Source organism: Gobius niger (genome assembly GCF_951799975.1).
Source record: "Gobius niger genome assembly, chromosome: 9".
Taxonomy (NCBI): Eukaryota; Metazoa; Chordata; class Actinopteri; order Gobiiformes; family Gobiidae; genus Gobius; species Gobius niger.
Window position 1 is genome coordinate 23,237,740 of NC_136860.1, and position 16,995 is coordinate 23,254,734.

Sequence of the window (16,995 nt, forward strand, 5' to 3'; positions counted from 1 at the left end):
TTCATTATGTTTGTTTTTTGTATTTTGGCTGTTTCAATACGTGTATAATATCTATAAACTTAGACATGCTTACAATGAAACCTTCTTTCATGTAGAGTGAGTGAATTGACCAACAATAATAATGATTTTCTTAAAAATATTTATTCAGTGTAGGCTGTAGGAACATTACACATAGATGTTTTTACATATCCATGATGCGTCTCATGCTCATGAACTTCGTGCCACTCATTCCCATATCTTTGAAGCTCCTGTACTCTCCGGGCCTCAGGTACATCATCTTGCCTCTGTAGTTGGGCTGCTCGTACATCAGCCAGTGACCGTCCATCACATTGCAGGACATGCAGTCGTTCATACGGTAGCGATCCTGAATGTTGTCACAGTCATCCATCAGCTCATACGACTGACCACCAAAGTTTTCTCTCTCGTAGATCTTCATCCTGAACTGGCCTCTGTGCTGTAATATAACATGTTGCTTTGGTCATTTGACTCTAATTCTAAAATAATTGTAAATAAAGTATATTACTTACCATAGGGATCATACGACAGGATCTGATGCAGTCCCTCATTCCCATCATGCTCATGTAGTCAGCATACTCTCCCCTCCTCATGAAGTACTGGTTTCCCATGTAGTTGGGACGGTCATAGACCATGAAGCAGCCGCTCTCCACCCTGCAGGAGTGACACCTGTTCAGGTAGGAGGACATGTCAGAGCAGTCGCTCATGCATTCATAGGAGCGCCCCTGGAAGTTCCTGTCCTCGTAGAAGATGATCTGTAAAAAAAAAATGTGTATGAAGAAATTTGAACGAATCAATTAATCTTTCATAAGTGACCCACAAACTAATGAACGGAATAATGGGTTAGAATCAGCAAATCAAATAATTCTCTGGCTTTTTCTTACCCTGCCCATGGTCACAGTTTCTGTGTGGCTGTTACAGTGTGAGTGCCCCTGTTTTACTGTTACTTTTATACCTGACTAAAAGCAAAGTATTTGTAGTTTCCTTTGTCTAAACCTCCTGACCCAGCAACATGGATTTGAGGCCTATGGAGGGCCATGAGCCATTTGTCAAATTTTCATGTGACTGGTACACATAGAAAACATAACAATAGATTTTTCCATGGGAACATTACCACAATGGTTTTATACAATGCAGAGGGACAAGCAGACATTAAAGGACATTGTACTGTAGGGCTTGTGTAACATTGCCCTGTTTTAGACATGTTTTTTTTAATCAACAGTGTATTTGTCCAATTATTTGTAGATACATGTAATAATTATCATGAAATACAATACTTGTGAAGTAAACCTTTTATGCTCTAGGAATTTGACATAACTAAACAAATATATCTTAGCATCACTGGAGCAATATTGGCTACATACATTTAAAGCATTTGTGCGAATCTAGACACAGTTATTTAGTGTAAATAAATATTTTGTATTGTGCCACTTTTGTAAAATGAGAATTATCAAATCCATTATGCTGGTTCAACATCAACACATACAAAGCGCTATACCACGCTGAACTGGTCTGATAGTAGAAAATCTAATTAATGGTAAGCTAAAACCATCGGTTTTATTTATGTAAGCCAATCCTGTCAGACCTGTGTTTCTGTCTCATATATATACAGTTGTTCTCAAAAGTTTACATACCCATATACATAGATTTTTTTTTATTTTATTTTTTACTATTTTTCAAAGAATATGAAAGACAACACAACATGTTTTTTTCACTCATTGTTAGTGGTTGTTTGAAGCCATTTCTGGTCAAACAACTGAGTTTGCTATTTTTAAATCATAATGAAAAAAGGAAGTACCAAAAAGACCCTGATCAAAAGTTTACATGCACCAGTTTATATACTGACCCCAGTTTTTAACACTGTGTTTTGCCCCCTTTAGCATCAATGACAGCTTTGAGTCTTTGTGGTAGGTGTGGATGAGGTTCTTTATTTTTTCTGATGGTAAAGCGGCCCATTCTTATTGGCAAAAAGTCTCCAGTTCCCTTAAGTTCCTGGGCTGTCTTGCACTAACTGCATGTTTGAGCTCTCCCCACAGTGGTTCAGTGATGCTGAGATCAGAAGACTGAGATGGTCACTAACGGGACCTTCACGTTGTTCTACTGGAGCTAGTGGTATCAGCGAACCACCTCGATATTTCACAGTAGGTGTGGTGCACTTTTTTGTTGTCAACAAGGCCAATGATGGCCTATGATGAAGTTCTGCCAGGGTATGTAAACCTTTGAGCACAACTTTATATATAGAGTACAGAGTTATTGCTATCAGAAGATCATTTGTATGATGCATGCTTATTAGTAGTATAGTAACAGTGTTATTATTTCTTTAAAATGCTTGTTTTACATTTGCAGTCCCGGTTGCAAACCATGCTCCTCGGGAACATTAAACTTAAGTGACGGTCATTCTATTTCAGAGACAAAATACGTTGTTCCCAGTAGACAGATTGTCTGAACCTGCATTAGGTCTGTGTTTTCTGGGATTTGATCTTGGTGAGTTTTTTTTTAACAAGTCTAAGCGCTCCAATGACAACTGGTATAGTGTGCGTCTTTATTCCCCACATTTTGCTGATTTCAATTTCCAGATCTTTGACAGTTTTTCACAAAAAGTGTTAATCTCAATCAATGTTCATTTTTCTTTCTGTTTTCATTACAATGTCTGGATTATTGGCTTTAACTTTTTCAGTTTGGACTGGTGTATCCCACATAATTGTTACATAATCTTTCTCTTGAACGGTGGCTGTCTGATGTTCATACCTTTTTTTCAGACTAAATCCTCCAGACGGCATTGGCAGCTACTTTCTGGTTTCATAAAATTTTCCACATACCCTACATTCAGGTTGCGTCCCCTCCATAATGGTGGTATGCTCTAGTAGCTGCCATAATTCATCCCTATTGGACAAATCCATTAACCTATTATGATTATAATTATTATTATTATTATTATGGTTATGATTATTGTGATTGTTATCGTCATTATTGTCATTATCATCATCATCCATCTGCTCCCTTTTTCATCTGGGGTCACAACCAGCGCCTTCATTTCTTAATTCTTAATTCTTAATTTCCGGTTCTAGCTTTCAGAGCCTTGTATGATCAGGTTCCTTCTTGCATCAGTGATCTGATCCGGCCTTACACCCCTGCGTGGGCACAGAGGTCTGTGGATCAGAATCTGCTGAAGGTTCCACGCACTCATTTTCGACTAGAGGTGACTGATCCTTCCAGGCTGTTGCTCCTAGGCTTTGGAATGATCTTCCGCCCTCTTTGCGCTCAATTGACTCTGTTGACACCTTCTAGAGCAAACTTAAGACTCATCTATTTGTTCAGGCTTTTAATTAGCTACTTTTGGGCTGCTATGATTTTGCATTGTCTTGGCCTTTTACATTGCGTGTACTTTCCGATGTTTTTGAACTGTGTTGTGAAGCACTTTGTGGCTTTTTGTCTGTGAAAGGTGCTATATAAATGAAGCTTGCCTACTTACTTGACAGAAGCTGAAGAATGGGGATTATGTGTTTTACCATGGCACACAACAACAATACTGTGAGTCAAACTTGTATAACTATTTTGATTATGCAGTATTAATGACATGGACACTGGGGGTACGAAAGTAAGATCATTTATTTAGCTCAAAAGGTACTTTAGCACATGTCCATGATGCGTTTCATGCTCATGAACCTACTGCCACTCCAGCCCATCTCCCTGAAGCTCCTGTACTCTCCGGGCCTGAAGTACATCATCCTGCCTCTGTAGTTGGGCTGCTCGTACATCAGCCAGTGGCCGTCCATCACATTGCAGGACATGCAGTCGTTCATACGGTAGCGGTCCTGAATGTTGTCACAGTCATCCATCAGCTCATTCATCTGACCACCAAAGTTCTCTCTCTCGTAGATCCTCATTCTGAACTGGCCACGGTGCTGTTGTTCCATGTGAAATATAAACAACAAAGATGAGTACTTTTTCGGTTATATCATTTTTTTTAAACTCGTATGTATGTTACACTTACCATGTGAATCATACGGCAAGACCTGATACCGCCGGTCATTCCCATCATGCTCGTGTAGTCAGCATACTCGCCCCTCCTCATGAAGTACTGGTTTCCCATGTAGTTGGGACGTTCATAGACCATGAAGCAGCCACTCTCCACCCTGCAGGAGTGACACCTGCTCAGGTAGGAGGACATGTCAGCACAGTCGCTCATGCACTCATAGGAGCGCCCCTGGAAGTTCCTGTCCTCGTAGAAGATGATCTGAAAGAACCAATTTTGTCATACACTTGTGCTGAGCTGTTGTGCATAACAAAATGCCACTAGCTCTTACCTTGCCCATGTTGATGGTGGTTTTACAGGTCCCTCAGAGAACTGTTTCCAAACTGATAATACCCCTGTCAGAACATGCTTCATTTATACCTGGCTATACACAATGGCCGTGCCCCACCATTATTTAAAATCCTGACCCAGCAAGTAAAGCCTATACAGTTGCTTACTCACATACTGAACAGGTTTCTAAACAGAATATTCCTTTAGCTTTCACTGGATGCAAATTCACTGTACTGCTTTAATGCTGTTAGTAGACATAAAAATTCGAGAGGTCATTCGAGAGGTAAGACAATTGAGCACACTTTAGGTCCAATTGAACACATTTTAGTGTAAATGTGCGTAAGGTAAGGTATACTTTATTGTATCAATGGCGAAATTTGTCTTGGGCACTTGGTCCAGCTTCACATGTACATCTTATTGTTGTGTCAATGGCGGACTTGTGGTTGTGATTGCTATTTTCTCTTGTCCTTTTAGAATTGTTTTGCTTTGTAAACATCTAACCAACTAAAAAGAAAAACAAAACATGCATACACTTTGATTAATTGACATTTTGGCATCTGAATCTGCCTAATGCACCTCATAGACTTTAGCAATAATAGCACTTTCACAATCAGCACTGACCAAGAACAGTTTATATATTAAAGTAAGTTTAGAACACATAACCATAGTGTGTGAATGAGTGGTTGGTGGTGGTTGGAGGAAGGGCTGAAACATATATCGTATCGATATCGAGATATGAACATTCAAGATATTAATATCGAACAAGCAACGATATATCGTATTGATATCGAGATATGAGCATTCAAAACATTCAAATAGAAAAAAGCAAGATATAAACAATATTCACCTTATTCCGGAGGCTCGCGTGGGCGTCGCCATTAATAGTGCCCGCCCCATTTCTCCTATCTGTTAACATGGGACTGGAAAAGTCCTCATAAAATCAGTTACTACACGAAAACAAAGCCGTTTTTCGGCTGCGCTGAGAAACAGTGCAGTGTTGACTTGTTGGTGCAAATGAGCATTGGCCATTTTACATAAATCAACCTACTCAACATCAGATTTCAGCGGAGAACATTTTCCCTCGTTCTCCGTTTAAATGAATGGGCTTCGCGCTCGACCGGAAGTGTCTGTACAACGGAAGTGCCAAGACAGCGCAAAAAGTGGCAAAAGTGGGCGGGGCGGAATAAGGTGAATAGATATTCATCAATAAAACTGCAATCTTTATTATTATGTTTTCATATGGCACAGCTTCGCTTCCATCAGTCTACTGGGGCGGCTGTGGCTACAATTGTAGCTTACCACCACTGAGTATGGCGTGAATGAATAATGACTACAATGCGGCACTTTAAGAAACAGGCTTGAAAGGCGCCATACGAGTGTAAGACATTATTATTATCATTTTCAATAAACACAAAAATATTCTATTTATATTAAATAAATAAATACATATATTTATATTAAAGATTATTAAAACTGATTATACAGTCGTGCGTAAAAGTTTACATACCTTGGCAGAATTATTTCTTTTTATTTTGAGTATTTTTCAAAGTTGAAAGATAACAAAAAGTTTTTTTTTCACTACAGTGGTTGTGTGAAGCAATTTATTGTGGACAAAAACGAGTTTGCTCTTTTTGGATAATAATGAAAAAGGAATCTTCCAAAATGACCCTGATCAAAAGTTTGCATACCCTGGTGATTTTGGCCTGATAAAATGCACACAAGTGGACTCAAAGAGGTTTGAATGGCTGCTTAAGGTAAGCATCCTCACCTGTTACCTGGTGTGTGAGTTTCTGGGCTCCTGACAGACCCTTGCATCTGTCATCCAGTGCTGCACAGGGGTTTCTGGATTATGAGTGAGATGAGGAAAGCAACGGAACTGTCAAAGTATCCTTGAGAAAAGTTGAACTGTATAAAACAGGAAAGGGATATAAAAAGATATCCAAGGCACTTAGAACTATCAGCAGTGTTCAAACTCTAATTAAGAAGTGAAAAATTAAGGATTCTGTTGAAACCAAACCACGGTCCGGTCGACCAACAAAAAATGCAAAAAAACAACTGCCAGGAAAATTGTTTGTGATGTAAAGAAAAAAACATAAATAACAAAAATGGTGTTGCTGTTTAAAATTTTTTTTTTTTTACAAATCCTTGTATGTTGTCTTTGAGAACATATGTTTGTCTTTGTGCGTGGTGATATATGCTTATTGATGCTTGCAAATATTCTGTCTCCTAGTATCTGTATGGTTCATTTGGCTACAGAAATCCGTCTCTTTTTCAATAGCAAAGTTCCAAATGATTGTTTCTGAAATGTAATAGACTGGGTTGCATTGCATTATTATTTGTCATGATTAATCCTAAGCTTCTATTCTCTGCCTGCTATTGTTTAATACTTGTTCTAAAAGTATGTGCAACAGTGGTTGTATATAGGAAAATAATTGACAATTAAAATTGTGACCAAAATTGTATTTATTCATGATGAAATTACTCTTTTTTGAAAGAAAACAGTCAGGTCCTAAACCCACATTCTTAACATTTTTCTTGCTCCTATTAGCTTTTATTCCTTTGTTATGGGAACTTCCAAACATCCAGTTAATTAAAGCCAAAATACATGAATATCTTTTTTCATTCATAGATTTTAGTGCACAATCAGTACCAAGAATCCATGATACGTCTCATGCTCGTGAACCTATTGCCACTCCAGCCCATCTCCCTGAAGTTCCTGTACTCTCCGGGCCTGAAGTACATCATCTTGCCTCTGTAGTGGGGCTGCTCGTACATCAGCCAGTGGCCGTCCATCACATTGCAGGACATGCAGTCATTCATACGATAGCGGTCCTGAATGTTGTCACAGTCATCCATCAGCTCATACGACTGACCACCAAAGTTCTCTCTCTCGTAGATCTTCATCCTGTAGTTTCCTCTGTACTGTAATGAAAACATACATATGTGTGTGTGAAAGATTGATGAACATTTTGTTGAAAATGTTGAAAATGCTTTGTTAACTTACCATAGGGATCATGCGAGAAGACCTGATACAATCAGACATTCCCATCATGCTCATGTAGTCAGAATACTCTCCCTTCCTCATGAAGTACTGGTTTCCCATGTAGTTTGCACGATCATAGACCATGAAGCAGCCACTCTCCACCCTGCAGGAGTGACACCTGCTCAGGTAGGAGGTCAGTTCAGGACAGTCGCTGCTGGTCTCATAAAAGCGACCTTGGAAGTTCCTGTCCTCGTAGAAGATAATCTGGTACAAACAAATTATTGGATTTTTGGCGTATTATGTGATGAACATGATAATGCAGATGCCTCATTGCTGTTTAATGTAATGGTGGAACCTACCTTGCCCATGGTCTTGTTCTTCAAGCTTCAGTTGCACTGTGCTACATGGCAGTGTGAACTCTTTCTTTTATAGTTACACTAGGTGAAAAAGATGTCGCGCTTCTATTGTACAAAGCCCTGAGCCAGCAGGGTCATAGAAAACTGAGCCAACTGTTAAAAGCTTATTCTCTAGCCCCGCATTGTTGTTCTACATAAAGAATATAAAGAGAAAATATGAAGTGGAACTTTCAATTGGATCACATTTGTCCCTGGTAGTATTTATTCATTGTATTGGAAAATATAAAAGTTATTCATACTATATCATGTATAGTCAGCAAAACATGTTTTTTTCTTTTTGGCCTTTACTTTTAGGTTACTATAAATAAAGATTTGATTTTATGCTCTGTCATTTTAAGAACATAAGATATATTTGATTGCTGGTAATTAATACATTTTTACCTTAACTAGTAGGAACCTCAACTGGTATTAATGAGTAAAAATATGCAGACAAATTAACATATTTAGTGGTAACTTTACACACTAAAATCATATCTTGAGGATTTCATGATCATCATCATCATCATCATCATCATCATCATCATCATCATCATCACTGTTATGCTAGCAGGTGTAGACATCGCATTGTTAAGCACAATGTAATGGCATATCTTTACAAATACTATGTCCATTTCAACTTTATACCATATTCTTAATAAATGTGGAAGGCCAACAACATAAATTGAATATTATTGTTTATTCAATAATGCAGTTACTAAAGAGTTGATCACATTTTGTGTTTAGCAGGACTCCATAATGCGTCGGATAGATCCAATCCTCATGTCCGTGGAGCCATTTCCCATATCTTTGTAGCTCCTGTACTCTCCGGGCCTCAAGTACATCATCCTACCTCTGTAGTGGGGCTGCTCGTACATCAACCAGTGGCCGTCCATCACATGGGCAGACTGGCTGTCAGTCATACGATAACGATCTTGGATAGAGTCGCAGTCATCCATTAGTTCATTCATCTGACCACTAAAGTTCTCCCTCTCATAGATCCTCATTCGGAAAGGACCTTTATGCTGTGGATAAATACGTTTTAAGACCGAAATGATTAAGTTGATGATGGATGATTGTGATTATTAAGTCAAGTCAAAGTGGCATAATATCTTTTCATAAATTTGGCAATTGTTCATACCGTTGGGATCATGCGGCAGGATCTGATGCAATCGCTCATGCTCATTCCCATCAAGCGCTGATTGTCAGGGTACTCTCCTCTCTTCGCCAGCATTTGGTGGCCCATATAGTTTGGACGTTCATATACCATAAAACAGCCACTCTCCACTCGACAGGAGTTACAGCGACTCAAATAGGAAGTTAGTTCAGAACAGTCGCTGCTCGTCTCATAGGAGCGTCCCTGAAAATTCTTGTCCTCGTAGAAAATTACCTGGAACAATTATGCATAGTGAGAATTTACACGTATTATTACATGTATTAATAACAAATGAATAACAAACAAAAAGTGAAATGAAAAGATAGAAAGACTGCTTACTCTGCCCATTGTGATTCTTGATTGTATCGCTGATTGCTCTGGTACTTTGGCCTGCCTAAACTCTCCACCACTTTTATACCCATCATGATAGATAAATGATGTAGGGTGCCTTTGTGTGAATATCTTACTCAGCAGAATGACACACAGGGCAATGTGTGTTAATCGCTCTGTAAATGGTTATTATTCCAGACCGTATGCTTCTGGTGCGGTGCCAAGTGCATCAACTCAGCAATGTGGGACATGTGGGTGACAGCTCTGAATGAGCAATTTATGAAATATATTGTTTGTTGTTCCAGTTAAAGGCTACTTATTTCTGATATGCATTTGTGTATTTAAATACCTCACTATACCTGCTTTTTTTGTGGTAATGGAACAAAATTAGTTTTGTCCTCCGTTAGTGAATTGTAAACTCTGACATTTGTGGGGAAAACACTGTTCTATTATATTCAGTCATAATGTTAGTGTAAAACTAAATAAAAAAGTTCTTTATGAGACTAAAACTATGACTAAATAAAAATAAAAAGAAGAGACTAAAATCATCCAAACTTCCAATGACAGTTTGAGCTTCATATCATTTACAATCAGTGACAAAGGAACAGCTCTGAGCTTTGTTCATGAGTAGAAGCTTCATGAAGCAGAGGACCTTGATTAAATATGATTATAATAAATATAATAAATACAAAGTTCACTAAATTCATCTTAAATTTAGTCGACTAAAGTTGTATGCAATTTTAGTTTTAGTTTAAGATAATTATTTGATTAAATCGTGACAAAATAACATTACATTTTCATCTAAATTAATATATATATTAAAATTAACACTGGCATCTAATTGTAAGTAAATAAGTAAGTGCTTTTTTGTCATTGTACAAGCATGCATTCAGGCGCTAGTCCTGATCTGCCATCACTGTGGGCCAACCTGACCAGCATGTTTGTGGAGGTCGGGGAAACCGTAGTACGTGGAGGAAACCTGGCTGGCTGCCTTCAGTGCATTTGTCATTGTACAAGCGTACTAAGAAATATTGTTCAGGTGTTAGTCCTGAGCCGCTGCAACTGAGAGCGCTGCCATTGTGGGTCACATGCATGTTTTTGGAGATGACTTTATTGACTTCCTCCTTCATTGTTTGTAATTTAAAAAAATATATAATCAGGTATTGGGCTTTTAACATCTTTATGAGTTTGTGCGTGTGTGTGTGTGTGTGTGTGTGTGTGTGTGTGTGTGTGTGTGTGTGTGTATTTTTACTTCCTTAGAGAATGATATTCTTTCATATATAATACTTGTGTTGTAAGCTGCTATATATACAGTGTGTAATGTGTCGTTAATAAAGATTAAAGATATTCAATTCATTATTAACAATTATCTTTTTTTTTTTTGCATTCTGGCCCAACATTTAGCTGAACACAACTTAAAAACCTTGTTATATAAATTGTACAATAAAGTGTATGACTTTTCTTTCTATACAATTCACCCTCTTTTCCAATGGTTCTCAAACTGTGGTATGTGCAACACCGGTGATACTTGGGCTTCTTCAGGTGGTACTCAGGGTCATCTGCAATTCTAGACTGTACTTATTTTGACTAGAGATAGTTTCATTCATGCTTTAACAATGCATAAAGCTAGAAGTGTATTTTCTGGTTAATGCAAGGTAAACTTTAGACCAGTGGTTTTCAACCTTTTTTAAGTCAGGACCCCAACACATACCTGTGGTTACAACCCTCACAGGACACGCTTTCCATTCAAACTACATAGAATGCATGAACCTCCTGAAATTATTTTAAAGATCAAGAGATTTTATTGTCACTTCATTGATATGAATCGTTATTGAAATTTCTCTCAAATCCTTGGTGTGGGGCGGGGGGTGGAAGCGCAGGGAAGGTAGGGAGTTCAGCTTCCTGATAGCCTGGTGGATAAAACTGTTCTTCAGTCGACTGGACCTGGGGCGCTGTCTCCCTGACTTGAAGAGACTGTGTGACACCCAAGTTGAGAACCACTGCTTTAGACCAATTTAAACCCTTTTAGACCAAGTTTAGTTCTGATTGGACTTAAATAAATGTTTTATGAGTATGGTACTTGGTGTGAAAAGTTTGGGAACTGATTGGCCTATGCTGTACTGTGCTTTAAAACAAAGAAATCACTTAGATAAGTATTGTATTCATAATTTTTATTTTATAATACATGAAAGTTGCGACTTTTATTTGTCAACACATTATTTGGCAGTATGTTGGTTTAGCAGGAATCCATGATGCGCCTGACGGAGCTGATCCTCATGCCGCTGTATCCTCCGTCCCTCATGTTCCTGTACTCTCCAGGCCTCAGGTACATCATCCTGCCTCTGTAGTGGGGCTGCTCATACATCAACCAGTGACCGTCCGTCACTGAACAGGACTGGCAGTCCGGCATGCGATAGCGATCCTGAATGTTGTTGCAGTCCTCCTGCAGTTCATAGCTTTTGCCTTGGAAGTTCTCCCTCTCATACATCGTCATTTGGTAAGAACCTCTGTGCTGTATTTGATCAAGCACATATAATTATAATTAGGCAATTGACATGGTAGTTGATAAATACACAGAAAATACTTGGTGCAAATGATGCAATTACCTGTGGAATCAGACGACAGGATCGGATGGATCCACTCATGCCAAAAGAGTTGTAGTCAGAGTACTCGCCCCTTCTGAGGAAATGTTGGTTTCCTGTGTAGTTGGGACGCTCATAGATCATGAAGCAGCCACTCTCCACCCTGCATGAATTACACCTGCTCAGGTAGGAGGACATGTCAGCACAGTCACTCATGCACTCATAAGAGCGCCCCTGGAAGTTCCTATCCTCGTAGAAAATGATCTGCAAAATGGGAAACAAACAATCATTTAATTAAGATATTTTTTTCAGTGTTGTCTTTGTGCATTTAATCTCTGCAGGTTTTGCATTACCTTTCCCATGTTTGATGCGATGTGAGTTAGTGGGAATGTGTCCAACAACCTGTGGCTGCCAGGAGGCTTTTATACTTTATACACGCTCCAACTGGGTTTTGTCATTTAAATGATCTGAAAGTTGATGAACCAGCAGGTCTGCGATTGCATTTGATTTCATTTGTGTCATGATCTAGTGCGATGGGCAGGGAAATGGAAGAGACCAGCAAACCGAGATCACTATGAAATATTCCTGTGTGCCAGATAAAGATTAGGCTAAAAGATGTATTTTACGTTATTATACTTAAAATTTTTACTGTCACAGTTAAAGAATGCATGTTTTTGTTATTGCAGCTTGCAAATAGCAAAATAATTGTGAAAGCACAAAACTACATTAATGTTTTTTGTCTTTTTTACCAGTAACTTGCTGAAACTTATGGTTTTCATACAAGGCATATATACTTTGGTGAATTCCAAGTGAAATCAGATAGTGCAAACCATTTTGCTGATATGCAAATTGAGCTTACTTAGCAACAATGGCTTTCCCTTGTCTTGCACATTCTGCATTTCGATATAAATCACAACTCGGCTGCAGCTGGTTGGGAGGATAGCAACATCATGGGGAAGGTAAGGGGCCTTTAATATTGCTACAATGTTATATGTCATTATTTAACAATATAAACAAATGTATATAAGATTTATTTTTCAGATTGTGTTCTTTGAGGATAAAAATTTCGAGGGACAGAGCTATGTGTGTGACACCGACTGCCCAGACCTGCGCTCCTTCCTCAACAGCTGCAACTCCATTAAAGTAGAAAGTGGCTGCTGGGTGCTCTATGAGCGTCCCAACTATGGAGGATACCAATATGTCCTGAGTCCCGGAGACTATCCTGAACACCAACAGTGGATGGGGTTCAATGACAGTATTAACTCTTGCCGCTGCATAAAAAATGTAAGACAAGTATCACCAATCAGCCTTTTGTTCCTTTGTCCAAATGATTATTACTGGCCACCACATGTGTCACATTCACAGATGCACACGCACAAACAGTTTTGCATAACCAGGGCACTCCGCTTGGTTGACATTCTGTTTTTGGTCTCACTTAGGTCTATGGAAAATCATGGAAGATCAGATTTTATGACAAACAGGACTTTGCAGGTCAGGCGGGAGAGTGCAATGAAGACTGCCCTTCAGTTTTTGAGGCATTCAAGTTCAGCGAGTTCCATTCCTGTGTGGTGACGGATGGTGCGTGGGTCCTCTTTGAGAAACCAGACTACCATGGGCAGCAGTACTTCCTTGACCAAGGAGAGTATCACAACTACACAGACTGGGGGGCAACCACCCCCACCGCTGGATCCCTCCGAATGGTTGCAGAGTTCTAAGCTACCCCATACTGACAAAACCAGGTTTCTCACAAAGTAGTGGAAACAGTGAAGGGTAGACATATTCCTGCCTAAAAACACCTTTACTCCCTTTTAATTTGTATCAGTACTACATAAATAAAGAACTTGGCAAAATATATCTGTTTGTTCTTTTATTATTTCAGTAATAAATCTTTGTACTTGGCTCAACTGCAACCATTTTTGCAACTTTTTGCAAATGAAATGTGCGAATGAAATGTGTATTATTATACATTCAGCGTGTCAGATTGTGTTCTGCACCAAGAACATATCTGTCTGCACACAACACTAAAGTAACAGCATTCTGCGCACTAACTGATAGAAGTGAACCAAGGGAGGGATTACCTGAGAAACAGTGCCACTCTGCTATGATAAAACAAAAACAAACACATTTTTCACTTCCCTAAACATTTTGTTTGGTGCAATTCATCATAAAGATAATAAAAAATAAACATTTGTATTTTTATAGACAAATAAATAAATAAAAGTGGGAAGAATTAAGGGAGGCTCCTAAGCATCAGTACATGGAGCAATGAGAAGAGAAGAGGTAGCAACGTCAGGCTGATTATTATTAGGTTGTTATTAGGTGTTTTTAATGCAAATCTGACTTAATGTGTGCGTGTGCGTGTGTACACTGCCACATGCTACTGTCATCAAACAGAATTGAGCCCTTCAGAAAAAAAAAGTTGATGATCCACGTTAAGCAAATTAAAAATGATTAATAGTACATTGTAATGGCTGGTAAAGGTTTGATCAATAATGTAAAACTGTGCTAAACTTGCAGGTTTCAATGTCACTGTGCTATCTATAAGATATTTTTTGTTTTTAACATGGAAAGTGACTACAGCTGATGGAAACTTGGCAAACCGATGAAAAACTATTGTTTGCTGAAAAGCCATTGAATGAGAAGGAACAAAAGAGAAAATCTAGATAAAACATTTGAACTCTAATAACGGCTGCATATGCTGCTAACCATGCATTTGGTTGCATTGTCTCACCACATATAAAGAGTACTGCCCCGTGCCTGGTGTTTCTATCGCTCATCATGGAGAAGGTGAGAAATTCATTGAACCTTCATATCCAAAGCTTTAATTTGATGTAATGAGTATTATTTTTTGTTGTGTACCTGAACAGATTGTGTTTTACGAGGACAAGGACTTTAAAGGGAGGTCCTATGACTGCAAAGGTGACTCTGCAGATCTGCATAGCTACATTCGACGATGCAACTCACTGAAGGTGGAAGGCGGCTGGTGGGTCGTGTATGAGCGAAACAACTTCACAGGCTACCAGTATGTCATTGGCCCAGGAGACTACAACAACTACCAGAAATGGATGGGTTTCAATGATTGTGTGCGATCCTGCAGAATTATCAAAAGTGTAAGAAATTTGTATTTTATCTCTGCATAAATTTATAAACTTGTATCTACATACTAAGTTTCAATTTACTTTTCAGGCAAAGGGTCCATACAAAGTACGGCTGTTTAACCGACCAAACTTTGGTGGTCAATCGATCGAGGTGACAGACAACATGAAGTCTGTTCCTGAACAGTGGCAAAGGAATGAGGTTCTGTCCTGTAAAGTCCTGGTGGGATCCTGGGTGTTTTATGAACATCCCAACTTTAGTGGTCGACAGTATCTGCTGGAGAAAGGGGACTACAGACACCACACTGAATGGGGCGCTCTTCGATCCTCAGTGGGATCCATCAGAAGAGTGACACAGTGAAAATTTTCATTTGTGAAGTAATATCAAGCCAATAAATATTGTATCAGTGTTTTTCTTTGTCGACTGCTTTATGGTCTTTAGTCTAGTCAGGGGTGGATCACAATTTCACCAAAAATATAGGCTAATACATTTAAACAAGGCATCACAGTAAGAACGTGTGGGTTGGTGGGGCCTTTCTGGAGTTTGCATGTTCACCCATCATGTTTGCATGATGGGTGATGCTGGCGATTTCCCATTGCTCCTGATACTGTAGCTCTGATTGGTTGCCCTGAGGCTCTTATTAAAGAATGGGTCGGATGCAGACACAATTCCCTACAATGTAAAAGTTATGTAATGTAAATATAGATATATGAATGTGAATGATAACAACATAACCAACTTTAGGCATCAATATCAGCTTACAAAATCTTACCCCGTCTTGAAAAACGTGTATATTGTGTATAGTAGTAGTATACAGTATCTTCTTAACCCCTAACAAAAAAAACACTGAATACATCTTTACATCTCCTTGGCTTTCCATCGACTTCTCACCTCGGGCTGATAATTAATCGATCTCATTTGGGTTCTGACTGAGCAGCGCCTCAGGACTAACTCTCCATCTGATCTAAGCAATTCCATTGTACAATTGCAAATGCTGTGTGCACGGATGAGGAGGAAAACTTGCCCAGGCAGCCAATGGCAGCTGCGTGAGGTCCACTCTGTTCAAGTATTTGAAGATGAGGCCAGTGTTGTCTGTGATCATGAGAGGGCGACAGCTCCTCCTGGAGAAGAGCGTGTACCGCTGCTGTCATGAGTGGGCAATTTTTTTCAGACATATTCAATTTTTTTATATTTCATAAAGTCCAACTCCTCTCATCGAGAGGAGAAATCACTTAAACCACAAAGTACAGCTCAAGAACCTTTATCTACGATGGAAAACTCCTGCCAGACTGAGAGCTTACACAAGCATTTGTTGTGCTTTGCTTATTTAATAAAGTATTGTCACTTTACTCTTAGAGTAAGAGTTCACAAAGTGTTTAAATGAACAGTAAGTTTGTATATTGATTTTGCAAAAAGTCAGAAGATTAATTACATTCTTACTTTACAAATGATGCATAAAATAATTCACATCTATTTAATGTATTGTCATTTGCACAAACCTCTAAACCAGGGATAGGCAAGTTTGCTTGGTCGATTTTCTTCATTGTTAAAAGACCAAGGATCCGGACCCTCCAATCGCAGTAAAGCACCACTTTCTACAAATGCCAGTGTTGTACATCATACTGTATATGGGTGTTCTGTAAGAAATGTTAAAGGAATTAACAGTAGTTTTCACATTTCTAGAGTACTTTAACATCCATTTGATCTCAGATTAATAATATTCCTCAAAATGATCTTGAGGGTCAGAGGTTCAATGATGGAGACACAAAACTATTGCTTTTATTAAGCTTATAGAATGTTTGTGAGGCTCAGTCACTTGTTCTGATCCACATCACACAGGTTTCAGTGGAACAAAGCAGATGAAGCATGCAGCTGATGACTCAGTGGGATTTGCCAGTAAGAGCTATGAGCATACCAGGCACTGTTAGTGCTGATGCCTCTGGAACAACACCTGCAAACACAAAAGGAGTCCAGCTCGCACGTTCTGCCAGCTGCACCCACAACTAAAGCCCTTTGGAGGGCGGCAAGCAGAGCCCCTCACTGAGACAGAGTTGTAGATATGACAGTGTGCACCCTCTAGTGGAGGATAAGTTCACTTCAGTGTTCCAAAAGGACGAAAAAAAAAAAAAAGATTA

At 39.0% G+C, this 16,995-nt stretch overlaps 5 protein-coding genes across 5 annotated transcripts; 1 reads left to right on the forward strand and 4 right to left on the reverse strand.

The window, feature by feature from the left end:
- Positions 1-181: 181 nt before the first annotated feature.
- On the reverse strand, positions 182-773 carry LOC306967935 (gamma-crystallin M2-like; the record flags this gene model as incomplete). The annotated part of the gene is made up of 2 exons (XM_079563142.1): positions 528-773; positions 182-454 (listed from the first exon to the last, which is right to left on the reverse strand). Exons 1-2 carry the CDS (start codon positions 720-722, stop codon positions 182-184), a joined length of 468 nt encoding a protein of 155 aa, XP_079419268.1. The 5' UTR covers positions 723-773.
- Positions 774-3,644: 2,871 nt separating this feature from the next.
- On the reverse strand, positions 3,645-4,252 carry LOC306967936 (gamma-crystallin M3-like; the record flags this gene model as incomplete). The annotated part of the gene is made up of 2 exons (XM_079563143.1): positions 4,010-4,252; positions 3,645-3,920 (listed from the first exon to the last, which is right to left on the reverse strand). Exons 1-2 carry the CDS (start codon positions 4,202-4,204, stop codon positions 3,645-3,647), a joined length of 471 nt encoding a protein of 156 aa, XP_079419269.1. The 5' UTR covers positions 4,205-4,252.
- Positions 4,253-6,964: 2,712 nt separating this feature from the next.
- On the reverse strand, positions 6,965-9,274 carry LOC306967582 (uncharacterized protein; the record flags this gene model as incomplete). The annotated part of the gene is made up of 6 exons (XM_079562664.1): positions 6,965-7,243; positions 7,326-7,568; positions 7,664-7,688; positions 8,450-8,721; positions 8,838-9,093; positions 9,192-9,274. 6 exons carry the CDS (start codon positions 9,272-9,274, stop codon positions 6,965-6,967), a joined length of 1,158 nt encoding a protein of 385 aa, XP_079418790.1.
- A 2,144-nt stretch (positions 9,275-11,418) lies between these two features.
- Positions 11,419-12,126, reverse strand: LOC306967583 (gamma-crystallin M3-like; the record flags this gene model as incomplete). The annotated part of the gene is made up of 3 exons (XM_079562665.1): positions 11,419-11,694; positions 11,789-12,037; positions 12,118-12,126. The coding sequence occupies 3 exons, from the start codon at positions 12,124-12,126 to the stop codon at positions 11,419-11,421; spliced, it is 534 nt and encodes a 177-aa protein (XP_079418791.1).
- A 588-nt stretch (positions 12,127-12,714) lies between these two features.
- Positions 12,715-15,220, forward strand: LOC306967584 (gamma-crystallin S-like; the record flags this gene model as incomplete). The annotated part of the gene is made up of 5 exons (XM_079562666.1): positions 12,715-12,723; positions 12,806-13,048; positions 13,204-13,464; positions 14,632-14,874; positions 14,951-15,220. The coding sequence occupies 5 exons, from the start codon at positions 12,715-12,717 to the stop codon at positions 15,218-15,220; spliced, it is 1,026 nt and encodes a 341-aa protein (XP_079418792.1).
- Between the last annotated feature and the right edge of the window lie 1,775 nt (positions 15,221-16,995).